Genomic DNA, 16,092 nt, shown 5'->3' on the forward strand with positions numbered 1-16,092 from the left:
CTGTTTGAATGGGCAAATCCATTCATTACGAGTTCTCTGAGACACACACACGCACACAAACACACACACACACACACACACACACACACACACACACACACACACACACTGGGTATCCTTTTGACATTATTCCCCAACTCACTGTGACACCGTCTGTCACCATGACAACTCACACCATAAGCCCCAAAAAATGTCCCTAGAATGTCTTTTTATGTGTTTGATGTTACTTCACATGGCTAATGGTGGCTTATATTTGATATGAAACCAAGTGATATTATACAAATACATACCGGTATATATAAATATTTGTATAACATCAGTTGGTTTAATTGATATGTGTATTCCCAATCTCCGTAGTCTGTAATCTAGTTTAATCCAGTGAAAGCGGTTGTGACACCAGATATTCGGATTCGGATTCCAAAAAACGTTATTGTCCCACTACCACTCTATCGCGACACAATGTAAAAATACTTGACAGAGTGTAGCTTGTCACATGAAACATTTGATGTTTTGGATGTCTATGGCGGTGTTTGATGGCGGTACCTTTGATGTTCCACTATTCATTGGTATTCCTAACCTTTTTAACAGGTGAGAGCTGCTGGGAGACCTAGAGAGGACTCATGTGGCATTGATCAGACGTCGGTGGGCAACACCCAATTACACACAGCAGCAGCCGAACACGCTGTCTACCTGCCAGATATGTTGAAGTGAGGTTGCGAATGCACACACTCCAAATACACACCGTCACGCACACACACACACACACACACACACACACACACACAATTCCTCGGAGGTGGAGTTACACCTTCAAACAGAAAGTGATCAAAGTACAGAAGACGGCGTTGCTCTCATGTTTCATTAAACAACGGTGGAGCGCAGCTGAAGGCCCAAGGTGAACATCATCTAAAGCTTCACTGATGAAAGACCTGTCTGTGCATGTGGTCCTCCTGGCTCTGCTGGGGGAGCGTGGCGCTGACAACGCTTAGGTTGTGGGTTCGATTCCCCTTGGGGCCATATATACTGAAAATGTATGCACTCACTGCAATGTCAGCTAAATGGCGTATGTTGACATTATTGTGTGTTAGTACAGCGGCTGCCTCATATTATGAGGAATTGTGCACTTTTTGAAGAAAGCATGACATTTCTACCATAGTTAGTACATACCATAAGGTTTATTTTCAGATGTGGAGGGAAGTCAGATTTGACCCCAGAGGCCCGGGAGAGGTCAAATTCAAGATGGCCGCCAGGCCCTGTGTCTAATGTTCAAACACGCTTAATTTTAGAACCAAACAGAGTAGAAAAACACTTTAGGTGTCCTTTCCAACTAAGTTAAGGATGCCTATTCATTTGGTGATACTTTTGAGATTGCCAGGATTCAAGAAAATGCATTTAGGTCAAGGTCTATGTAAAACTTTACCTCAGAAAACACAATTAGTTGTTCTCTTTTATTTATGAACTCTGTATTTATGAAAAAATATTTTTTTATTGCCCTGCATTATTCAGTTATTAGTTATTATTTACTGGGATGTGTGGTTATTTTATTTATTCCTGCTAAGCACAGCGTTATCAGCTAACGCCAGAGTAGAAGTCAGTACACTCCGTGATAGTGCAGTATGCACGAGACAGAGAGCACTTCTGACTAAATATCAACAGGTAAATATAACAAGTAAACTGACTTACTATGAACAGACAATATTAGTACACTTGAGTAAAGCCTTAGTTCCTAACTGTAACATGCAAAGACATTGAATTTGATTATAGCCGGGAATGAGTTTGCTAGCTAGCTATGGCAGCGCTGATCAAAATAATTCTGCTAGATAAACTAGTGTAGGTCTGTTATTAGTCTTTTCATTACTGGTTTCAAAGCAAGTTTCAGAATAAGAGTCATAGTACCGAAATGTTGTAGTAAATACATTTTTGATTGGACAACACCTGTCACGCAAACACTTCCAAAGAACAAGTTGCCACTGTTCAGTAGGCCACCTGTCAAGATAAGGTCAAAAGACAAGGGACAACTTGCAGTACTGAAGAGTGACTGTGGTCTCTTTTCAAGGCTGTACATCTCCTGTCAAACACGAGATGGAGACATCCAACATTTCTTCTCCCATGAAAACCAGGCAGCCCCACCAGCTCTGTCAACTGGAGGAAAACTTTGGGGTTAAAGCAGATCTACTTCGCTGCCTGGAGTCAGATCTGCTCGAAGACAATAGTGTGCCTGTGGCTGATGCAGTAATTCTCGATGGTGCAGCTGTGGTTCAAATGCTAAATCCTAGCACATCAAGAACATTTCAAGAGTATGGAGAAACAGTGTTTGCACCATACATCTCTGCTCAACTTCAGAAAAACACCCAAGTCAACCTTGTCTGGGATGTATACCTACCTGCCAGCCTGAAAGCCTCGTCCAGACAGAAGAGGGGAAAGGGCAGCAGGAAAAGGGTGGCTCCTCCTACTGTGATGCCTAAGAACTGGATGGACTTCCTTCGATGCAATGAGAACAAAACCGAGTTGTTTTCTTATCTGTCACGCAAAGCTGTTCATCTACCTCTAGCACAGGGCAAGGAACTGTATGCAACAGATGGAACTGGAGTCTTCTGCTCTCCTGCTGAGTCATGCTTGGCCTGCCTTGCCCCATGTTCGCAAGACGAGGGCGACACTCGTCTACTTCTGCATGTGGCAGATGCTGTGCAGAAAGGTTGTAAGAAGGTGACCATACGTACCGTTGATACTGATGTGGTGGTACTGGCTGTGGCTTCATTCAGCAAAATAGCTCCTGATGAGCTGTGGGTTGCCTTTGGTGTCGGGTCAAGCTTATGGTACATAGCTGTTCACCAAATGGTTGCCACAATGAATCCTACACAGTGCCAGACTCTAACAGTCTTTCACGATTTCACTGGGTGTGACACTGTCTCTGCATTCGCTGGCCGAGGAAAGAAGACTGCCTGGGAGACTTGGAAGTCTTTCCCAGAGGTCAATGATGCTTTCCATGAACTCCTGTGCATGCCAAGTGAGGTCAGTGAAGAATCAAAGTTACTGCTAGAACAATTTGTGGTGCTGATGACCGAACCAGTGAGAGCACGGAGGTGAATGATGCCAGGAAACAGCTCTTCACACAGAAGTCCAGAACTTTAGAGAACATTCCTCCAACCCAGGCAGCCCTCAAAGAGCACTTCAAGCGCACTTGCTACAAGGCCAACTGTTGGAACCAGGTACTGGTCCTGGATCCAGAGATGCCAGAGCCATCTGACTGGGGCTGGACAAAGGAAAGAACTGGGTGGCAGCCGCTCTGGACGACTCTCCCTGAAGCATCAAAATCGTGCCATGAGTTAATCCGCTGTCGCTGTGAGACAGGGTGCACTGGATGGTGCAAGTGTGCCAAAGTTGCACTTAAGTGCACTGATCTGTGCTTTTGTTCCCCTCATGTCTTCCCTTATATCCCCTTATGTCTTCCCTTGTCTTTATATCCCCTCGTGTCCTCCCTTATATCCCCTCATGTCCTCCCTTATATCCCCTTGTGTCCTCCCTTATATCCCCTCATGTCCTCCCTTATATCCCCTCATGTCCTCCCTTATATCCCCTCATGTCCTCCCTTATATCCCCTCGTGTCCTCCCTTATATCCCCTCGTGTCCTCCCTTATATCCCCTCATGTCCTCCCTTATATCCCCTCATGTCCTCCCTTATATCCCCTCATGTCCTCCCTTATATCCCCTCATGTCCTCCCTTATATCCCCTCATGTCCTCCCTTATATCCCCTCATGTCCTCCCTTATATCCCCTCATGTCTTCCCTTATATCCCCTCATGTCTTCCCTTATATCCCCTCATGTCTTCCCTTGTCTTTCGTCGGTTTGTCGTTAGTTTGTTAGTTCTGTGTACTTTGAGTTCTGTGTACAATTTTGTTTTGGAAATTAAGCACCTTTTTGCATCCTTTGCCTGCCTATGTCTGCATAGTGTGTACTACTCCTCTACACTAACCATAACAATAGTGTCAAAAATGGAAGCAAAGTTTCATGTAATCATGTAATTTCAATGTAATCTGACCTTGACTTTGACTTAATTGCATTTTCTTGAATTCTGGCAATCTCAAAGGTATCACCAAATGAATGGGCATACCTAACTTAGTTGGAAAGGACACCTAAAGTGTTTTTCTACTCTGTTTGGTTCCAAAATTAAGCATGTTTTAACATTAGACACGGTGGACTGGCGGCCATCTTGAATTCGACCTCTCCCGGGCCTCTGGGGTCAAATCTGACTTCCCTCCACATCTGAAAATAAACCTTATGGTATGTACTAACTATGGTAGAAATGTCATGCTTTCTTCAAAAAGTGCACAATTATTGTGCTAAGCCGCTCTACTATGTGTGGGTGTTTGATGTGTAAAGGAGGCAGGGCTGTTTATGTGCGTGTTCTCCAACCTGTGACTGGTGCTCCTCACTCTTGGCCACGCCCTGCACCTGCAGCAGGTTCTTGGCCACGCCCACACAGGGGATCCCAGACAGCACTCCCAGGTGACAGGCCATGCCAAACTCTGCACAGAGGACAACCACACACATATGGGCACAAATACACACTCATGGACATTATCACACACACATGGACATTACCACACACATGTGGACATTACCACACACATGTGGACATTACCACACACATGGACATTACCACACACATGTGGACATTACCACACACACATGGACATTACCACACACACATGGACATTACCACACACACATGGACATTACCACACACATGGACATTACCACACACATGTGGACATTACCACACACACATGGACATTACCACACACACATGGACATTACCACACACACATGGACATTACCACACACATGTGGACATTACCACACACATGGACATTACCACACACACATGGACATTACCACACACATGTGGACATTACCACACACATGGACATTACCACACACACATGGACATTACCACACACATGTGGACATTACCACACACATGGACATTACCACACACATGTGGACATTACCACACACATGTGGACATTACCACACACATGGACATTACCACACACATGTGGACATTACCACACACACATGGACATTACCACACACACATGGACATTACCACACACACATGGACATTACCACACACATGTGGACATTACCACACATACATGGACATTACCACACACATGTGGACATTACCACACATACATGGACATTACCACACACATGTGGACATTACCACACACATGTGGACATTACCACACACACATGGACATTACCACACACACATGGACATTACCACACACATGTGGACATTACCACACATACATGGACATTACCACACACATGTGGACATTATCACACACACATGTGGACAGTACCACACACACATGGACATTACCACACACACATGGACATTACCACACACATGTGGACATTACCACACATACATGGACATCAGCGTCTTTGAGCCTCGGAAAAGCGCTATATCAATTTAATGAATAATAATAATTATTATTATTATTATTATTATCACACACACATGTGGACATTACCACACTAACATGGACATTACCACAGACACACACATGGACATTATCACACACACACATGTGGACATTACCACACACATGTGGACATTACCACACACACATGGACATTACCACACACATGTGGACATTACCACACACATGGACATTACCACACACATGTGGACATTACCACACACATGTGGACATTACCACACACATGGACATTACCACACACATGTGGACATTACCACACACACATGGACATTACCACACACACATGGACATTACCACACACACATGGACATTACCACACACATGTGGACATTACCACACATACATGGACATTACCACACACATGTGGACATTACCACACATACATGGACATTACCACACACATGTGGACATTACCACACACATGTGGACATTACCACACACACATGGACATTACCACACACACATGGACATTACCACACACATGTGGACATTACCACACATACATGGACATTACCACACACATGTGGACATTATCACACACACATGTGGACAGTACCACACACACATGGACATTACCACACACACATGGACATTACCACACACATGTGGACATTACCACACATACATGGACATCAGCGTCTTTGAGCCTCGGAAAAGCGCTATATCAATTTAATGAATAATAATAATAATTATTATTATTATTATTATCACACACACATGTGGACATTACCACACTAACATGGACATTACCACAGACACACACATGGACATTATCACACACACACATGTGGACATTACCACACACATGTGGACATTACCACACACACATGGACATTACCACACACATGTGGACATTACCACACACATGGACATTACCACACACATGTGGACATTACCACACACATGTGGACATTACCACACACATGGACATTACCACACACATGTGGACATTACCACACACACATGGACATTACCACACACACATGGACATTACCACACACACATGGACATTACCACACACATGTGGACATTACCACACATACATGGACATTACCACACACATGTGGACATTACCACACATACATGGACATTACCACACACATGTGGACATTACCACACACATGTGGACATTACCACACACACATGGACATTACCACACACACATGGACATTACCACACACATGTGGACATTACCACACATACATGGACATTACCACACACATGTGGACATTATCACACACACATGTGGACAGTACCACACACACATGGACATTACCACACACACATGGACATTACCACACACATGTGGACATTACCACACATACATGGACATCAGCGTCTTTGAGCCTCGGAAAAGCGCTATATCAATTTAATGAATAATAATAATTATTATTATTATTATTATTATCACACACACATGTGGACATTACCACACTAACATGGACATTACCACAGACACACACATGGACATTATCACACACACACATGTGGACATTATCACACACACATGTGGACATTACCACACACACATGGACATTATCACACACACATGGACATTACCACGACTCATGGACATGGCCACTCACACATGGACATTACCACACACACATGTACATTACCACACACACATGGACATTACCACACACACATGGACATTACCACACACTAATGGACATTACCACACACTAATGGTCATGGCCACACCCTGTATACTTCCAGCAATAAAAAGGATAATTGCGACACACATACAGGGCACAAGCAAGGAGAGGAAATAATAATGCACATTGAACAATGCCGTAGGGGAAAACTAATGTTTATTTGTTAATGTGCCTACCCATTAGCTGTTTACCACCGCAATAGCTACTCTTCCTAGGGTCCAATGTAAACCTACTGTAGGAGTGCAATTACTTGCGTAGAGATCATGTCATTAAGATGATTACTTCCTGTGCTTTTATGAAATGGATGAATAATTGCTATGATGATTTCCCAGAGACAATAATGATAATTCTGTTAGTATGATTTGGCATTTCCTTTCCCCTCTGGAGATAATGTCATTACAATGTTGGCTTGAGCCTTTAAATCAAGCACGCTGATGCTGTATCTGTCCAGTCTCTTTCTATCTCAATAGCAAGGCAGACTCACTGATGTAGTGGAACACATCGTGCCCATCCACCACAAACACAGACAGACACACGGACGGACTCACTGATGTAGTGGAACAGACCATTCCCATCCACCACACACACAGATACAGACAGACAGACAGACACACACAGACAGACAGACAGACAAACAGACACACACACACGCACCGACAGACAGCAGGCTGGTCTGCCTCACCTCTGTAGTGGAACAGACCGTTGCCGTCCACCAGGACCACCTGTTGGAGCGGAGGGCAGACAGGTGAGAGTGAGACAGGTTGGCAGACAGGTGAGAGTGAGACAAGTTGGCAGACAGGTGAGAATGAGCTCCTCTGTGGCTCAGCCGGTGGAGCATGGCGCTGACAACGCTTAGGTTGTGGGTTTGATTCCCCCTGGGACCATTGTGACGCCTCCCACTCTGCCTGCATATTGGCTGTGGCTGGAGCCTGGGCAGAGTGGGTGGGTCGTTAGGTTGAGTGGTGTCACCTGGGTTTGGGGAGCTGGGGATATATATATATGAGATGGGTGTCCTCAGTGCTCTCTCTCTTCCTTCCTTATGATTTGGGTTCCTTTGGGGTTTGTTGGTAAGGTCTCTGGGTACCTGGTTTTGGGGCCTTTCAGTTCTACACTACATACGTCCATACACCTCTTACACATACAACATACATTATACAACCATTCACTCATGGCATACACTACTGACTCTTATCCATAATCATATACATGTTATTTAGTTTATTTTGGTTCCTTTACTTAAATAAAACTTTAATTGTATCATTTAAACACATGTGTGGACTCCCTTATTTGTTACTACCTTCGGGTGTGTAACAACCATATATACTGAAAAATGTATGCGCTCACTGCAATGTAAGTCGCTTTGGATAAAAGCGTCTGCTAAATGGCATATATTAATGAGACAGGTTGGCAGACAGGTGAGAGTGAGACAGGTTGGCAGACAGGTGAGAGTGAGACAGGTTGGCAGACAGGTGAGAGTGAGACAGGTTGGCAGACAGGTGAGAGTGAGACAGGTTGGCAGACAGGTGAGAGTGAGACAGGTTGGCAGACAGTTGAGAGTGAGACAGGTTGGCAGACAGGTGAGAGTGAGACAGGTTGGCAGACAGGTGAGAGTGAGACAGGTTGGCAGACAGGTGAGAGTGAGACAGGTTGGCAGACAGGTGAGAGTGAGACAGGTTGGCAGACAGGTGAGAGTGAGACAGGTTGGCAGACAGGTGAGAGTGAGACAGGTTGGCAGACAGTTGAGTGAGACAGGTTGGCAGACAGTTGAGTGAGACAGGTTGGCAGACAGGTGAGAGTGAGACAGGTTGGCAGACAGGTGAGAGTGAGACAGGTTGGCAGACAGGTGAGAGTGAGAAAGGTTGGCAGACAGGTGAGAGTGAGACAGGTTGGCAGACAGGTGAGAGTGAGACAGGTTGGCAGACAGGTGAGAGTGAGACAGGTTGGCAGACAGGTGAGAGTGAGACAGGTTGGCAGACAGGTGAGAGATGGACAGGTTGGCAGACAGGTGAGAGTGAGACAGGTTGGCAGACAGGTGAGAGTGAGACAGGTTGGCAGACAGGTGAGAGTGAGACAGGTTGGCAGACAGGTGAGAGTGAGACAGGTTGGCAGACAGGTGAGAGTGAGACAGGTTGGCAGACAGGTGAGAGTGAGACAGGTTGGCAGACAGGTGAGAGTGAGACAGGTTGGCAGACAGGTGAGAGATGGACAGGTTGGCAGACAGGTGAGAGTGAGACAGGTTGGCAGACAGTTGAGAGTGAGACAGGTTGGCAGACAGGTGAGAGTGAGACAGGTTGGCAGACAGGTGAGAGTGAGACAGGTTGGCAGACAGGTGAGAGTGAGACAGGTTGGCAGACAGGTGAGAGTGAGACAGGTTGGCAGACAGGTGAGAGTGAGACAGGTTGGCAGACAGGTGAGAGTGAGACAGGTTGGCAGACAGTTGAGTGAGACAGGTTGGCAGACAGGTGAGAGTGAGACAGGTTGGCAGACAGGTGAGAGTGAGACAGGTTGGCAGACAGGTGAGAGTGAGACAGGTTGGCAGACAGGTGAGAGTGAGACAGGTTGGCAGACAGGTGAGAGTGAGACAGGTTGGCAGACAGGTGAGAGTGAGACAGGTTGGCAGACAGGTGAGAGATGGACAGGTTGGCAGACAGGTGAGAGTGAGACAGGTTGGCAGACAGGTGAGAGTGAGACAGGTTGGCAGACAGGTGAGAGTGAGACAGGTTGGCAGACAGGTGAGAGATGGACAGGTTGGCAGACAGGTGAGAGTGAGACAGGTTGGCAGACAGGTGAGAGTGAGACAGGTTGGCAGACAGGTGAGAGTGAGACAGGTTGGCAGACAGGTGAGAGTGAGACAGGTTGGCAGACAGGTGAGAGTGAGACAGGTTGGCAGACAGGTGAGAGTGAGACAGGTTGGCAGACAGGTGAGAGTGAGACAGGTTGGCAGACAGGTGAGAGTGAGACAGGTTGGCAGACAGGTGAGAGTGAGACAGGTTGGCAGACAGGTGAGAGTGAGACAGGTTGGCAGACAGGTGAGAGTGAGACAGGTTGGCAGACAGGTGAGAGTGAGACAGGTTGGCAGACAGGTGAGAGTGAGACAGGTTGGCAGACAGGTGAGAGTGAGACAGGTTGGCAGACAGGTGAGAGTGAGACAGGTTGGCAGACAGGTGAGAGTGAGACAGGTTGGCAGACAGGTGAGAGTGAGACAGGTTGGCAGACAGGTGAGAGTGAGACAGGTTGGCAGACAGGTGAGAGTGAGACAGGTTGGCACACAGGTGAGAGATGGACCAACCTCTATACACCGGCCAAACTAGCAGACAGTTTCATCCCAGTAAGAGTCAGTAAGGTAGAAGTCTATAAGACTGATATTGGGTGTGTGACAACAGCCTTGCCGCAGTAAGAGGAGATTCTCCAGGCACACAGAGAAATCAATTGAGAAGCTGTAGATTAAGAAGCAGTGACTGGGTCTGTCTATGGGTAAATGCCAGAGATAAATCTGTGAGTGTGTGTGTGTGTGTGTGTGTGTGTGTGTCTGTCAGACTGTGTGTGTGGTGTGTGCGTGCGTGTGTGTGTGTGTGCATGCGTGTGTGTGTGTGGCTATGACTAACACAGGGGAGTGTGATAGAGGAGGACGGAGGAGAGCTGATTTATAGTGGCACCCAGTGGGTTAGAGAATAAGAAGGTATCGGATGGCTGAAAAGAAAAGCATTAATAACACATTAGGTTGTATAACCCTGAGGTTAGATCTATGGGAGAAAAAAGCTCACAGTTTCAATGCTCCAAGCTCACTTGTGCAATTGAAGCTACCCAACAGGCTTTTAGTAGCAAAAAAGTTGCAACAGTTCCCTGTCCCTGTGAAAGTGAGACTATGAGGTATTCTGTGTACTTTAGACTTCAGACAGAAAGGGAGAGACAAAAGTGGTGTGTGTGTGTGTGTGTGTGTGTTTATATGTGTGTGTGTGTGTGTGTCAGGGTTTCCGTTAACCGGTAATTACCGGTCTTTGTCCGGTAAAATTAGTGGAAGTCCGACAAGTTGAAAACTCGTCGGACATAAATGTCCGGTGAAAATAATTCCCTCTAACCATTTTCAGCTGAGCACCAAACACACACACAGAACACTGCCCGAGAGAGAAGGACCCGCCCCCTTTAGTTAGCCTATAGGCTATAGGCTAACTAAAGGGGGCGGGTCCTTCTCTCTCGGGCAGTGTTACACGAGTGTGTGTGTGTGTGTGTGTTTGGTGCTCAGCTGAAAATGGTGTCCCGAAGCGGAGCGCTTTAACTTTATCGCACAATAACAAGGATAACAAACAAAACGGACAACATTTACACTAAGATGGAGACAAACTTCAGCGATATGATCTAACAGCCGGTCTTCAGGACGACATACAGACCCGTATGAGCTTACAGGGCTATCCCCTATCTATCTGAGAAAAGGCATAGCCTAGGCTGTAACATCGAACGGAAATTAGCCTATACGCATTGCAAGTTAATTTAAAGCCTATTTATTTTCAAAGAGTTTTATTCTATTTTATTTTATCTGATAAAAGGCATATGAACGGAAATTAGGCTAGCCGTGTCACGCCAGAAGCCTACATGCTTGCACTGTTACTGTTCAATAAAATGTTATACATCTAGACATTGTGGTATTTCTTTATATACGTATCCCAGACTGCCTATCAATTGTTTCTCAATAAACAGTTATGTTCTCCCCATTGTCATACTCCCGAGCTAAACGAAATGCCTTCCCAACCAGCGAGACCTGGTTATTTTATTGATTTAAAAAAAAGGGTAAAACTGGAAAGAGAAAATAGAAAACTCACATTAATCCCAAACAATTTAACAAACTTCAGTTAACGTAATGTGGAGTCCGTTCATTGATCGATGCTGTCTGTTCAGTTCCCAGTGAGGCGCCCGTTCAGCGCTGGATTTGACGCATGGCATAGCGCGCATGCGTCAAATCATGTTATATTATTATATATTATATAGCTCGCATCTAATCGTATCGGATGAGAAATAGACATTAAATGGCATATATAGGCCGCTTCACAACAGTAATCACCGCGACAAACAGCTATATTAGATTTGAAAAAAAGAAATATGATTTTTAAAAAAAAAATTTTTATTATATTTTAATATGATGACCGGAATATATCACGTTTGTCCGGTAAATCGAATTCTTCCCGGACACGATGTCCGACGGCAAATTTTTCTAACGGAAACCCTGGTGTGTGTGTGTGTGTGTGTGTGCGTACGTGCAGAGGTGTGTGTGTGCGTGTGTGTGTGTGTGTGTGTGTGTGTGTGTGTGTGTGTGTGTGTGTGTGTGCGTGTTTGTGTGTGTGGGTGTGGGTGTGTGTGTGCATGTGTGTGTGTGTGTGTGTGAGTGACCTGAGGCAGCAGGCTGGGCTGGGTCTTCTCCAGGCGCTGCAGAGCCTCCAGGAGGTAGGGGGTTTCTCTGAAGGCCAGGAAGCCAGCGATGTAGGGGGCAGTCAGGGTCACCATCTGACTGTCTTCATACAGCAACTAGGGGCCGGATTGACACACACACACAATTTGAAAAGTTTGAGGAAGAACAGATATATGAGACAACTCTACTTTTTCTAAATGTAAATGATTAATTGAAATCTTTCTAATAAAACAATATTCATGAACTAAATGGTCATAGGATATAGCAACAAATAACCTGGCTATCATCGAGTTAGTCTGAGCTGCAAACTGCAAAACTAAGGATGGCCCTGTAGCTCTAACAAAACAATAACTTAACAAGATTCTTTGGGGGGGGTTGAGCGACTGTTATACCTCCAGGTCAGGGTAGCTGAGAACCACTAGCTGGGCGCAGGCGTTGACGTCATCTCCTTTGATGAAGGACAGGTCCACTCCTCCGACCCTCTCCAGGCCAGGGAAGTCTGGACTCCTCTGCCAGTCCTCTGTGTCCTCCTCCACCACCTGCTGTCTCAGGCTGGCCTGCTCACTACACAGGGATAGGATACCATACCATAACATACCAATTATGAATTATACCAAACTATAGGTTACCATAATGACACTACTATGATACAAGACCTATAATAACCCTACGTTTATCAGCGATATAAAACATTAACCACAATGACTCATGAATAAAGTTTATGAATAACAAGGCCAGATGAGCTCCACACAGCCTTATCAACAGCCAATAAACAGGTAGATTACTGATTATCAATGTTATAGCCTAAATACTGCTACATGTTGACCTATTTATTATCCTTTATATAAGATATAATTTGATAAGATACCACATAAGATGTATGGTAGAATATCAGGATGATACTGACCTTATACCACCACACTCCTGTAGCCTACTGTTTATGTGGAGTGGAATAAGGTCTCAAAGGACTGCTTCTGTCCAGCTACACCTTAATGTTGTCTAGGGACTAGGGTAGATGCTAAGTAGGATGCTTGGGACGACCATAGCCTAAACCCTAACCTTAATTTAACCTTAGCCCATACACTTATCCTAACCTTAACCCTTACCGTTTTAAATCTCAGCTTCAAGGTGACTTCAGAGTTGGGTCGTCCCCATCCCACTGACCATGGAACTAGGGGCGGGCTGCAAGTTGCAACCCACGGTCACGATTCTCCCTTGAGTGAATATCACCATTTTGTCGTAGTTTTGGATGAATTGGTATTTATATCTGTATTGGTCGCCAGCATTAGATACACACAAGGCCATTTTCGGGCAAATATATTGAATAGATGAATAACTATTTCATCTACTAGCTAGTGAATTCATTTACACCATTGAGGGGCAGGAGAGGCACTTATATGAGGTGATTGTTGGAAACTGTCAGTCAGATCACGAGACAGTATTGGGACCTGTCAACACTAACACGTCCTCCTTCTCTAGCACTAGTTTGCTCGCTCCAAAAACCGTACAACCTGACAGTTATTGCACTAAATGCATATCCCTATGAATGGAAAGAAACATGTCTGACCTTTCCCATTGCTTGACCAATTCTTCTTCGGGTTTCACTGACATTTGTTTAGTTAAAGAGCAGGAGCTCAAAGTTTGTTTGTGAATCTCTTCCGTGTATCTAGTGCTGACGTTTCATCGTGGGGGCGGAGCTAGGTGCGTCGCAAAAAGTGGCACGTTTTTAAATTTATTTATAATGTACAAAGTTATAATTAACAAATTCATTCAAATATATGTGTCTTTTCAGACACAATGAGCATCTAGGAGTGTATTTGTTTACGTATATAATTGCGCGTGTATCACTGCAATGTACACAGCATTTGCATGTTTCAGTGTGTTGGCCTTGATTCATTTCTGGTTGATTGTCGCCACCTAGTGGACACTAATTCTACCTAATCTCAGACTGTTGCTCGATAAAGCCCTGAGCACAGATACAAACAATCAGATTTATATTTATACCAAAAGATGATTAATTATAGGTCAGGCAAGTCAAATACATTATGCCGAATGGGATTTGTAGGTAACCTGTTCCTACATACAGTCTTCATCATCATCATCATCATTACGATCAACAACAAGAACCCTACCTCACGTGTTGAAACTATTATGTGTCTATTTATTATGATTCCATCACATGTATCACGTTTCAGTTATTTACTCTCAGATCAATAAAGTATCATAAGTAACCTAACTAAATGTATCAGAAAATGTTAATCCCAATGACCCGTTTATAAAGTTTATGGCCGTTTATAAAGTTTATGATCCTTATCAACAGCCAATAAACACAGGTCACACAGATGTTTTTGAGTGCAAAGGAAAAATTACAAGGAAATACCTTATCATTTAATGTAATTCGTTAATGTTTGAAAATCTATTGTTGTTTCCTTATGGCCATGTGAGTTAAATGTATAAAAGTGCTCCTCTGTCTCTCATTGATCAGAACCTGAAGAACTTACCTGAGATTCACTCTCTAACAGGTAAGTCCTCTACTCACGCTTTCTAATGATATTTGCTGTTTTAAATGTTGTTTTTCAATGAATTCAGATTTCTAGCATTATGATGCTTTAATTGTTATGTGTGTGTTCTTTTCAGAAACCTATCATCACCATGACGATGTTGAGCATTTCTCTGCTTCTCTGCGCTGCCGTTGCCCTGGGTGCAGCAGGTAAGAGAGACAAAACCAAAATGTCTCCTGTAATTCTTTGTAACTCAAACTTCAGGTGTCTGTTTATTTCGTTTGTTTAGTAGTTGAGGTCCAACCTTTACTCTAACTTTGCCTGTCCTTGTTTCAGGGCCCGTACTGGTGGTACCTGTGGAAGGGCTCCCTCCTCTTGGTGAGTGTGTGAAACTCAACCCCTGGTAGAAACAGAGTCTAGATATCCCGTGGTCAGGTTTGAGATGTTGATGAAAGTCCATGCTTTGTTTCATTAGTGTTTGGTTCTGCTCACACCACTCTCTGTTACAGAGCCCTTACTGGACACTGTTGTAGAACAGCTCCCTCCTGTGGGTGAGTGTGTTATCAACCTATCCGTTATCTGACTGTCAATATCTCTACAAGGCAACAGGGTTGGAGAACTTCTGAAAACAGTTTCCTTCCCCTGACCAATGCCTACTGTATGTTACTGTAGAGTCTATGGGTGACGAGGGATACAACCTGGAGCAGAGGCCAGAGATCATGGTTGAGGAACAGCCTCTGCCCCTGGGTCAGTCTGCTTTACTAGGCTGGTTATCTGTTACAAACGATTGTAAAAACGACAAGCTACGTTGTGTTTAATGAACAAGAGTCTGGTGTTTACTTACTAGTCATGTCCAGTTATAGAAGACTATAGTTTGAGTTTGTACCCTGAACAACCTCTTCTTACAGATACAGAGATCTTTGAGGAGATGGATGCTGAACAAGGACTACCTCTTGGTGAGTGTGTTTTCCTGGTTAAAGTGAAGAGTGCAACAAGTTTTTTTAAAAAGATATGT

The 16,092-nt window shown here is 44.6% G+C and overlaps 1 protein-coding gene across 1 annotated transcript in view; it reads right to left on the minus strand.

The window, feature by feature from the left end:
- Positions 1-14,226, minus strand: part of LOC308151696 (endonuclease V-like) — a 51,844-nt gene extending 37,618 nt beyond the window's left edge. The window contains exons 1-5 of the mRNA XM_080524614.1: positions 14,144-14,226; positions 12,969-13,140; positions 12,558-12,692; positions 7,858-7,897; positions 4,415-4,527 (exon numbers count right to left, since the gene is read on the minus strand). Coding sequence (XP_080380740.1) covers positions 4,415-4,527; positions 7,858-7,897; positions 12,558-12,692; positions 12,969-13,140; positions 14,144-14,187 — 504 coding nt within the window. The 5' untranslated portion in view covers positions 14,188-14,226. The remainder of the gene's footprint in view (positions 1-4,414; positions 4,528-7,857; positions 7,898-12,557; positions 12,693-12,968; positions 13,141-14,143) is intronic.
- Between the last annotated feature and the right edge of the window lie 1,866 nt (positions 14,227-16,092).

This window comes from Nansenia antarctica (assembly GCF_963989245.1).
Source record: "Nansenia antarctica genome assembly, chromosome: 2".
Classification (NCBI taxonomy): domain Eukaryota; kingdom Metazoa; phylum Chordata; class Actinopteri; order Argentiniformes; family Microstomatidae; genus Nansenia; species Nansenia antarctica.